General features: G+C 29.0%; 1 protein-coding gene and 1 long non-coding RNA gene across 2 annotated transcripts; one reads left to right on the top strand and one right to left on the bottom strand.

The window, feature by feature from the left end:
• The first annotated feature begins 3,037 nt into the window (after positions 1-3,037).
• On the top strand, positions 3,038-6,442 carry LOC105851371 (uncharacterized). The gene is made up of 2 exons (XR_001143108.3): positions 3,038-6,032; positions 6,157-6,442. It is a non-coding gene; the product is annotated as an uncharacterized lncRNA (long non-coding RNA).
• A 489-nt stretch (positions 6,443-6,931) lies between these two features.
• On the bottom strand, positions 6,932-9,483 carry LOC101505063 (F-box/FBD/LRR-repeat protein At3g14710-like). The gene is made up of 3 exons (XM_004488627.4): positions 8,323-9,483; positions 7,564-7,707; positions 6,932-7,440 (listed from the first exon to the last, which is right to left on the bottom strand). Exons 1-3 carry the CDS (start codon positions 9,283-9,285, stop codon positions 7,150-7,152), a joined length of 1,398 nt encoding a protein of 465 aa, XP_004488684.1. The 5' UTR covers positions 9,286-9,483; the 3' UTR covers positions 6,932-7,149.
• Between the last annotated feature and the right edge of the window lie 2,264 nt (positions 9,484-11,747).

Here is an 11,747-nt window from a genome sequence, read left to right as displayed (position 1 = left end):
TCGGATGCTCATTCTATCACCTCTAATAATTGGGGACCTCAAAGGTACCAAGGCCAGAAAACTATTGTTATCGAAAGTCAGCCGATCACTACAATGGTAGGACCACTTGAAGCGATATGCCAAATTGGTTTGCCCCAAGTTTCGCTTTGCAGGCGAACAACATATCTTATGTTGGAGGATAAAGTCTAGGCCCAAAAGCATGAATAACAAAACTAGTTGTTGGTTATTTGACTTAGCAACCATGGGTAGTTAGTTACCTACCTGGCTCAGCTAACACAACAACATACATGTCATGACTTGATGTACCAATTCCATCCCCAATAGATTTAGGTGTACCAATATCAATTAAGGGTTATATTGAAGAACATACGTGGATTACCAATCCACTTTATTACAATGCTCTAATGGTAGTAGGAACTACAATGAGAAATCTTGCATAGCTAAACCAAGAGTAGCAATGGGGAAACACATCATCTCAAGGTCCACCTCTACATGGTTTATGGAACTCCCTAGAGAATATACGATGCCAACCAACAACAATCGAGGTCAGACCTCCAAGGCAGCAGTTGTTGGATCTCAACCTCATAATTGACACACAATTAAGAGATACATTGGGATACAATTGAAACTATGGATAAACTTATGTAAAGGAAGTCTTATTTTGAGTGCGTGGATAGATTGGTGCCTCTGTCTAGAGCTTACAAAACTCCTAATTTTGCCAACTTTTATGGCAGATGGCAAATCAACTATGGAGCATATTGGAAGGTTTACTACACAATGTAGAGAAGAGAATTAATATGAATTTCACAAGTTGCAACGTTTCCCTTTATCGTTGATAGAATCAAAATTTACTTGGTATTCTTCTTTGCCGCATATTCAAACCTGGGAAGACATGGAACGTTGTTTCCATGACAAAACTGACATCAACTTAAAGTTACAACAACCGATTTGATGAACTTGAAACAAAAAGTGAATAAATCAGCCGCTAATTTCATTGAGATGTTCAGAAAGAAGGAAGGGAAGTGATTTTTTCAGTTTCCTAAGAATGAGTAAACTTCCATGGAAATAAGTGGAATGCATCATCAGTTGAAGGAAAAATTGATAGGGCAAATCTACACATAGATCGTAATGAACTGACTTCTAGGACAATACAACACGACAAGACCTACGTGATTTTTCTAGGGCCAAAAGTACTTGGAAAGGATAATAAGCCATGGGAAATGAAGCATATGGGAAGGCCACAAGGACCTAGCGAACCATTCCTAAGGTCTAAGCTCTCGCAACAAACCTTGGCTTCTGGCCCTAGCTATTATAACATTGCCAAAAACATTCATAGGCCTTTGGCCCTTGCAATTGTCACATATTAGAAACTTTCCAAGGTCTCATGCCCTCCGGGTAAAGATTCTCTACCTTTGAATCTCCTACTTTTAGTGACTTTGTATCTATCTCTTTTTATCAATCATTTTCTCCATCTAAATAATTTTTAGAGAAATGTTATTTAAACACAATTTTAAACACAAATACAAACACAACTACTGTATACGTATACGCTATACACATATATACATATTTATATTCTCTCTCTTGATGAATATACATCTGTTACTCTCTTTTCATTGATTAACAATAAAATCAAATTAAACACTACAATCTTTCTCTTCTCTCTTTCTTTTCTCTCTTTTCTTGTAGTCTTTTTCATCTTCATCCATCTTTTTCCTCTTTCATTCTCTCTTTTCTCTCTTTCTTCTTTTTAGATGAATCAACTAATTTTTGTGTTGACCTAGATTTTTTTTCACTTGTATTTTTTTACACATTGCTCTCCAAATCTACACTTCTTAGATTTTTATTTTATTATTTAAAATAGATTTTTATTTTATTTTAGTTCTTCTGATATTTTCTTAACTGTTTACTTTTGTTGTTTTTGGCTCATACACAGTTTTCTGGTTTTTTTTTGTTTCATTTTCTAGTTAATAGTGTAAACATTATTGGTTAATAAAGTATAATAAGTGGTTAATGCATTATTTTCGTCTAAAAGTTAGGGTTGTGAATTGTTAGTCCATATTAAGTTAGTCCATGTTTCTTAAAGCCATTAACCAAATTTATATTGCTTGATTAGAATGACCAAACTTTCTGTTCAAATTCATTAACCAAGTTGTGTAAGGAATTAACATATTATTTTAAGTCATTAACCAAGTTTATATTTTGTTTGATTAGAATGTCAAAGTTACTTCATAAAAAATTTGATTAAAATAATTAAATAAAAGGAAAAAGGAGGAATTATGAAAGAAAAAAAAATGAATCGGTGAAGTTTATTTTTATAGAGGAAGAAAAAAAAAAAGTAAAAAAAAATTCATAAAAAAGGGGAAAATAAAAAGAGGGAGAAATTAAATAAAGAGAGAGATTGTGTAGAAAATATAAAAGAGGGGAATTAAATGAAGAGAGACTATGTGAGAACCACATGTATTTGTGTTTGTATTTGTGTTTAAAATTGTGTTCAAATATCATTGCTCTAATTTTTAATACTTAATCTTAATCACCAATTTTACTTTAAAATACACTAAAGTCACCTATCACAAAAGGTAGAGAATCCATTTCCCATGCCCTCCCAAATTCAGCGTGTCAAATACGTTACTAGGACTTTAACTCTCGCAAATGATCAAATTATTAAAAAAACATTAAATTATTTTATATTCATGTTAAAGTAATCCAATTACTTAGTTTTATTTTTTGAAAAATATAATAAAAAAACCATTTATTATTCAATTTAAATTTATTATATATATATAAATTGATTTTTATATTATAATAAATTATTTATGTAATTAAATAAATAATTTTAAATTTATATAAAATTGAATAAAATTTCATTTTCATTAAAATAAGCAATAAAACGTTTATTTAATTATTTATATTATTTGCAATATTATTTAAATTATTTAATTAGAATTATAGTTAAAATAATTTTAAATTAAAATTAAATGATTTAATATGATTAATAAAACATAAATAAACCTGAAAATAAAGCTAAATACTAAAACATTAACTAATATTCTAATATTCAAAACAAGAATAATGTCAGAAAATGGAGAAAAGAGAAAATGGACAAAGAAATTAATTTACATACCAAGATAGCAAAGAGAGATCAAAAATAGAGAATGAAAGTAAAGAAAGAGACGAGAGTAGATATAAAGTTTGAAAATGAAGAAGAGAAGGAATAAGAAGAGTAGAAATGAGGAAAAAGAAAAGAAAAGATAATAGAGGAAGGAGTTGAACGCATTTTGTACTAGAGTGGGCAAGGGCTATAGCCCCCGAAAATGTTCATGTCAGATAGTGAAGGCTCCAACCCTTGGAATATGGAGTCTTTGTGTGCTTTAATGAGGGCTTTAGCCTTAACAACATTTATTGGGGAAAAAACCTAGGACAATAATCCTCGCAACCACAAAACGCCATATTTTTCTTGGGCTTTGACTCTCGAAAAATAACTTGACCATTTCCTAAGGTTATGACCCTCGAAAAATACCTAAAAAGACATTGTGAAGGCTTAAATGCCATAGCCCTAGCTATATGGTGTTTTCTTGTAGTGACAGAGCAAATCATTTAAGAAAACGAGTAGCAGCGTGCTACCAAGGGTAAAGGCCCACATCTGGTCTCCATCATTGATATGTAGGATTCTTAAGATGACATGTCAATCAAATCCATGGCAGACATAATGGTTGTTGAGATCCTTAAAGGGAAAGTTTGCTTGTGTCCTGCCCTAAGGCATGTTAAAGGAAATAACACTAGTTCTGCATAAGGTAAAGCCAAATATGCCTTTGAAATTACCAAAGTCGAACATATTTTTGACTATTTGCTTAAAAATAAGCAAATTCGACTGTTTAAAGCCACAAATTCCTTGCACTTGAGGAAATCAAAGACAAAAGATATGGTAAATGACACAATTCCTATAATCACTGCACCACTAACTAAATATTTAGAAAGGTCATCCAAAAGACTAAAAGAAAGCATATTCAAATTTAACCAACAAATGGATTGCTAAGATAACTATTGATACTAACTCTTTCCCAACCATGACCATGGCTATGGTTTCTTTCTTTGAGTCGTCAAGATTCTGACTAGCTGAACATGGAAAGGAGAGAGTTAAAAAAGTATAGAAACCTAAGGTGCAACAAGTTGTATCCAAACAAGTTAAGAATTCAGCTCATAGGACCTATGTGTTTGACATGTTAAGATCCCCTTATGCTATGCCTTTTAGCGAGACAATTTTGACACAAAAGATATGATAGTCTTTTAAAAAAATATAAAAGTGATAAATTTTTATTAGCTAAAGTGACACTAATGACTATTTTACAATTCTCTCTAGAGAGATTTAAATTCAATATCTTAAAATTAAAATATTAAACTTTTACTACTGAACTAGTACTTCAAATATATTATAGTCTTTTTCTTTCACTACAATTTATTATAATAAATTTTATGCTGAACTTATTAAAGAAGGATTTATTGAACCTATTTTAAGTTAGCTTCGTCAACTCTTGGTCTATTGGACTTCCGTCGCATACATGTGACCTTATTTGAGATTTTAAGGTACTATCAGTAAGCATGCTCACACACAACTGTCTCATGTGTGGACTTGGATCCTCCCATGTGTCTCGCCCAACATAGGTCTAATACTTTCCATTCATTTAAACTATATAATCATTTGTGTTATAGTAGTCAACATCTACTCATAGAAATTATGTAATCTATACAATTAAATGCAGAACTAAATTATTATTTTTTCATAAACAGTAACTGAAGTTAAATTGCATAGAAAATACTATTGACTAATTTGTTTTTGACTATTTGGATCACAATTAAGTAAGAATTTTATGATCAATCATCTAACTACGTGCTAAAGGACTCCAACTATAATTTTGGTCAGTGATAGTAATACAATTCTAATATTTTTAAAGTTAAATTATACATTGTAAAAATAATTGAGACAGAAAGTAACTATTGAAACAATATAAATACTTCAAATTCAAGAGTTTATGGATTAAAAGTTAGTACATTTTTTCTTTACCAAATTGGCATGTATAGAAGCTGAATCAGCATTAATACATTATTGACAATAAGTTATGAGCTGGAGGGAGAAAACGTGTGTGGATGGAAATTGAGCTGTAAGTAACAGAGTTTCTTCTCTATTTCCCTTCTCTTACTACTTTCATATAATTTCACTTTAATTATTTCTATAAATATCTCAAAGTATTCAACTTGTTTAATTTATCTCACACTACCTTTTTCTTCATCTTCTTTCACATAGTTACCTATTACAAGCCATTCACTTTACGTGTACATGAAATTCAGCACCTTGTTTTGCATGTTTGCTTCTCTACTCTTCACTGTTCTGTTCTAGTCACACCTCAAAATCAATCAAATCCTTCATTTTCAACACTAGGAATGGCCATTCTTCAATTCCATTGGTCACTTACACACACATGCACTTCTATTGTTTATTCTTTTCAAAGTTGCAACTATATGATAGTCTCTTCCATTATTTGCTTGATCATTCCTTTTATATGGCCATCATGTGAGAATTGGTTCAAAAATTTGAACCAATGTTTTGAAAATCGACATGGACCGGATGGTTCAACTGGTTTAAAATAGTTGAACCATAGTCTAGTGTGCCCGGTTCAACGTCCAATTTGTTTTTTAAAACATTAAAATGAGATTTTGAGAAATATATTTGAAAGGTTTTTGCTATTTAAGGCCAATCCATGGAATGAGGTTGTTGAAGTAACTACTAGGGTTTGAATGAAGAGGAAGGATTAAATAAATCAAGTACTTGAACAGAACAATGAAGAGAAAAGGAGCACACAAGCAAAACATGGTGTTTATTTCTAATTTTTAGTATTTAATGTGAATGGCTGGTAATAGTTGAATATTAAAGAAGAAAATTTTGTGATCAAAGTGAAGTTATCTCAGCAAAGTTTCTCCGATGACTAACTATAGTTAGCAGTCAAAAGGTTCAACTTGTGAATGCAGGTGCAAAGGTAAGAATCTAGGTTAAGGTATTAATTAGCAAAAAGAGCTTAGTTATTTTTTATGACTATATGATATAATTTTTCAGGTACATGAAATTTTGGTTAATCTGTTTCCTATTATTGTTTCATGCAGGAACATGTGAATATACACACCATTAACAAAATGAAAGGAAAAAGCCTCTGAAGTCAATAGTGTGAGATATGAAAGTTGATGTCCAACTATGCTTAGAGTAATATGGAAATTATATATATAATTTCAATTTGAAACAAAAGTTCTTGAAGATTCAAAAAATATTCTATCAATTATGCAGTATTGTTTTGCCAAGAGTGTTTAGAATATGTGTAGATACATTATTGTAATTGGGCCAATTTTGAAAGATCAACCAAATTCCTTTTATTAAATGTTACTTGATACTAAATAGTGCTTTCTGGATCCCTATTTTTTCATTCTCCAAGGTTTTAGCCTCATTTCTTGCATTGCAGAAAGGAATTTAGGAATATGCAATTTACTCTGATAAAGATAAACAATTAACAAGCATTAGTAGTATAAAATGTGAGTTACTGAATTCTTCCCACAAGGAAGTACTACTGAATCTCAAAGTTGAGGTTTTTTTTTTACTGAATCTAGGATACAATACTTCGGTTACGAGTGTGATACAATACAGATACAGATACCAGAAAATTTTTAAATTCAGGATACATGCAAACCTAGATAATTTCTGTTATTCTTCCATTTGGTACGTCGAAAAAATTTAAATGCTAAAAAACTACGAATACTGACTGATACGAACTACAAAGTTATGGTGTCCCAGTTAGAATTTGAATTGCTTGTTGTGTTGTGTCTGACAAGAGTGTATATGTCTGACACAGCATCTCTTACATTTTTCATAGTGGAGATGCAATTCAAATATCAGTAAGCTTATTTGCAATATAAAAACAGGATACAATACAGTAACATTATAAATTACATTCTAATGATAAATAAATTACTAATAGAAAACCAACAGAAAAAAGAGAAACCACTTACATATTGCATTTTTATAATGCAGTAAAACAATACACTAAAACTAGATACATACATGAAACAGTTGTAGGCACAAATAATCTTGGCATGTTCTGAAATTCTTCAGGAAGTACTTATATCAGAAAATTCTATCATGCAAAAGCTAGAACACTTAGGTAATGAGAGTATCTCCTCCTTAACTTTCTCCATGTCAATATCTGTATATCGCAGCCAAAAAGCGGGTGATATCGTTATTTTCTCCAAGGTTGCTGCATTTTTCATTACGAATTTAACTAGACAAAGATCATGTTCGTTCGCATTGAAACCTTTAAACTGAAATACTTTTAAGCTTGACAGAATGCAGTGAGGAACAATTGCAAAGGATAAGACATCTTTATTTAAATCTGATACTCCCTGAAATTTTGGTGAATCATATGTTATCTAAGATTTAAATTCTTTTATGATATATAATATAATGAACATATAATTTAAGACTTTGAATTTCTTTGTAAAAAAGGCAAGAGTACCTAAACTTACATTAAGTAAAACAAGAGTATTAAGAATTGGTGAATTGTGGAGTAATTGCAACAAAGCTTCATAAGTGACCTCATTTAGTTGCAGATAAGTCAACCTTCCAAAAGTAGGCAAATTGGTGAAAATATCATTAGCATGCCTTAAAACCTGTTGGACAAGGAAAAATTTATTCAAATTTTTAATTTCTTTATCAGTTTGCATTCTAGATGCAAAATAGGAAAGGAAAAAAGTATTAGTTTTTAACGATTCTATGAACCTAATTAGTAAAACATCCAATATTGAAGTTTATACGATTCGATTATATCAACCTTGGTAGAAATAGGTAGAATTTAGCAAGGTTTTAAATTGTGGCCGTAGTTGCATTGCAAATCTTGATATTGAAAAGAATCATAGTCAAACTCCATTGATGTAGTCTCAATTGTAGTCATGTTGCAGTCGCATAGACATCAAAAAGCTTAATATAGCGGCACAGGTCCCAATCATTGGCCTTTTACTAAAACCATTTAATTGAGTACATTTACCATTAAATCTAGCCACCAATACATGATTTTCAAGCTTAATCTAATATCCATTCAATTCAATAAGTATATATTTGACAGCTTAAAGATTTAAAAGGGGAAACTAGTAATCCAAATATTTTTCTTTATAATTTACACCTACATAGAAGAGTAGCTTAATAAACACAAATAGCTTTATTATCCATAAAATAAGTTTTTTTGTGCAATACTATTATCATTCATGTATCATGAAAGCCAATCATACCTTGTAAAACAATAATTTCAGCCGTTCGACTTCATGGATTTGTCTGAGAAGCTTATGTGCTTGAAACCCAACTTTTTCTATTCTGTCCTTTTTGTCTTCATCAATAACAATCACAACAGAAGCATTACGTATCGATGACGAATCACATAGAAGAATTTCTTGTTCGAGATCACCCTCATAAGAGAAATCGGTTAGGCATGAACTATAAACCTTGATGGTTGATTTACATGATTCATTTGAATGATGATTCCATATTGCTAAGGAAAACCTCTCAAGTAGAGGTACTTGTAAACTAATGTTTTGCATTGTTGACCATTCACATCCTCTAGCTTCAAACACTTTGAGAATTGGAAAACTAAGGGTTATATCTTTTGAATAATTGGAGGAATCAAAATCACTCACTAACTTAATCCCAGAAATCTTAATGTTTTCAAGATTTGGCAAGCAAACCGAAACAGGAAGAGTAAGATTAAATCTACCTTGAAGTACCAATTCTACTAAAGAATTGCAGCTAAAGAGTGATTTTGAAGGAATGAAAAGTTTATTGGCATACTGAATATGAATCTTTTGAACTCTTCTTTCCAATATAAAAGAGATCCATTCATTTATCAATAATGCCTCATATTGATAACAAGTTAAGCAAAGAGAGAAGCTTTTGATGCTTGAATTAGTAAATTGAAGAAACACTTTTTCAACAAAATTCACAAACTGTTGTTTATCCATCTTCTTATCAAAATAATTAAAACTGTCATCAAAATGTAGATTGGTTATCAATGTCCAAACATCAATCCACCTTGTTGATAAGACACAAGTGCGAACAGTCTCTATGATTGGAAGGAAAGATAGAATGTGATCAAGAATGCTTTCATGTAATGAGCTAATCATATCTCTTTCTATAACTGTTGTTTTCTCTATTGGAACCTGTTTTGTTGTATCATCCATTGTTTCATCTTTTGAATTCATTATTACCTAAAAAAGCAACTGGTACACTTGTTTGAGTCCTCAAATCGAATAAAAGCTTGAGCTTCAAAGAAAATTGACACTTGTGTTGAGTGAGAAGAAGCTTGTGAAACAGAGTGTTTGAGTTCAGTTTTTAGTAAAGAAAAATGCTATGTGGTCCTGTGGGGAAATAAAAGCTTATAGCGAGGCAAGTGGCTCTAATGTACTCCCAGCTAAATATAAATAAAATTCATAATTCAAATAGTGAAACTTTAAAAAATATGTATTAAGTAGTCTTTTATCATGGGAGTATTAAAAAATATGTATAAGTGAATTAATTTTTTTTCTATAAATATTTTATCATTACTATATATCATAAATATTATATTTTAATTATATATATATATATTAATATATGAGACTTTTTATTAAGTAAAATTATTTTTATGAAATTTTTTAGTTAAGTGAAATTTTTATTTTTTATGAAGACTTAATTATCATTTTTTGATTAAATAAGTTTTACAAATAGCAAATTATCATTTTTTGCTCAATATGAAATAAAAATCACCAATCAGTCAAAAAAATAAAAAGTGTACGGTGCCAGCCAGTGACACGAGGAGCATCGAGAATGGAGGTAGTTAGATATATCATGTGACTACCGTTCACTCAAGCACGCAACACATTAATGTTACATTAATTTTTCTTGTAAGTTTTAAGATATCGTTCGATGGTAGTATTTACAGATTTTTCTGAAGAAAAAAATAGAAAAGGACAAAACAAACTCAGCTCAATTCAATCAACAACTTGATTTACTTGCCTAAGATATGTCAAAATAAATGGAAATGCTAATAACTGTTCGATTAGTAATTTAAATATAAAAACAAAATTAATTTAATACAAATAACTCTTAAGAGAAAATTGAAAATAAGACATAAATAATTTAATAATAATAATAATAATAATAATAATAATAATAATAATAATAATAATAATAATAATAATAATGAGGAGGAGGAGGAGAGAAGGAAAAAAGAAAAACACCATAATTTTTATAATTATTCACATTAGATTATCTAGTGTTCTCCTTACAAATATATTTTACATTTTAGATTTTGTTTTTTCATTTTATAAAATCTAAAATAACCATATTGGATCTATTAAAAAAATTCAAATAGTTAAAAAATAATTATAAATATGACATGTCTTCATAATCAACTTATTTAATGTCAAATCATCTGAATTGAAAGTCAAATTGAAAATTGGGTTAAATTTTAAAAATTTGAAAGATTAAAATTACATTAAAAAAATAAAAGACAAAATTTTTTAATTAAGTAAAATAAAAATAGTTCTAAATAAGAGATACTCCTATACCAGCAAAACCAAAAAACGTGTCAAAATAAATCTAAAATAACAGACAAATTTCAAGAGGATAATTGTCATATAGTACTATGGAATATGGACTACCGAGGTAGATAAACATATCATCATGTTTATTGCATTGACTTTTAGCTTTAGATTTTGTTTTTTCTTTATTTTAATTTGTTTCACTACATAAAATCTAAAATAAACATTTTGGATCTATTAAAAATATTTTAAATAGTTAAAAATTAATTATAAATATACATGTCTTCCAAATCAACTTATTTAATTGTCAAATCATTTGAATTGAAAGTTAAATTAAAAATAAATTAAAAATTGGATTAAATTTCAGAAATTTTAAAATTTAAAAGGTTAAAATTATATATATAAAAAAATAAATAATCAAAATTACGAATTAAGTAAAATAAAAAGAGTTCTATAAAATAGTTACTCCTAGACTAGCAAAATAAAAAAATGTTCTCAAATGAATCTAAAACAATGGCGAAATTTCAAGAGGAGAAATGTAATATAGGAGTATGGAATATGGACTATAAAAGTAGATAAATGTATCATTATGTTCGTCAAATCAAAACTAGCAATCAACTCCTATTTATTGCGTTGACTATTCGTATTTTGAAATAAAAGTGAACTTTATGAATATTTGATATGAAAAATTCATGACTTTATAATCTATGAATAAATGTGGGTGTGTGAAACCAATAGATAAACACAAAATTTCTTGAACATTTGAGTTTAATTCTAATCTTAAATCCACTAAAGAATTATGGGTAACTTTGAAATTAAATGTTTTGTCACTAAGAAATTAAGGCAATATTAGTAAAGAAAATTTAATAATAATTCAATAATTAGGATCAAATTAGAAATCAATCTTAGATTCAAATTAAAATTTATTCATGATATTTTTCTTATTATAAAAGTTCAATGTTATTATTCTTGTTATTTTCATTGAAGAGTTTTGGATGTTTAAAATTAAGGATATTAATACAAAGCTACGATGGTTTTCCAATTAGAATTTGAATTACACTTGTGATGTGACATATATATATATATATATATATATATATATATATATATATATATATATATATATATATATATATATAGAA

The sequence above is a fragment of the Cicer arietinum genome, chromosome 1 (genome assembly GCF_000331145.2).
Source record: "Cicer arietinum cultivar CDC Frontier isolate Library 1 chromosome 1, Cicar.CDCFrontier_v2.0, whole genome shotgun sequence".
NCBI lineage: Eukaryota > Viridiplantae > Streptophyta > Magnoliopsida > Fabales > Fabaceae > Cicer > Cicer arietinum.
The sequence above is the reverse complement of the archived record's forward strand: the minus strand, read 5'-3'. Positions and strand labels throughout refer to the sequence as shown.

Excerpts from the sequence above, each read along its gene's own strand:
- LOC101505063 (XM_004488627.4), bottom strand. The coding sequence starts at position 9,285 with ATGAATTCAAAAGATGAAACAATGGATGATACAACAAAACAGGTTCCA. Across the intron at positions 7,708-8,322 it reads TGAAATTATTGTTTTACAAG|GTTTTAAGGCATGCTAATGA; the intron begins GTATGATTGGCT and ends CTTGTCCAACAG. Across the intron at positions 7,441-7,563 it reads ATACTCTTGTTTTACTTAAT|GGAGTATCAGATTTAAATAA; the intron begins GTAAGTTTAGGT and ends CCAAAATTTCAG.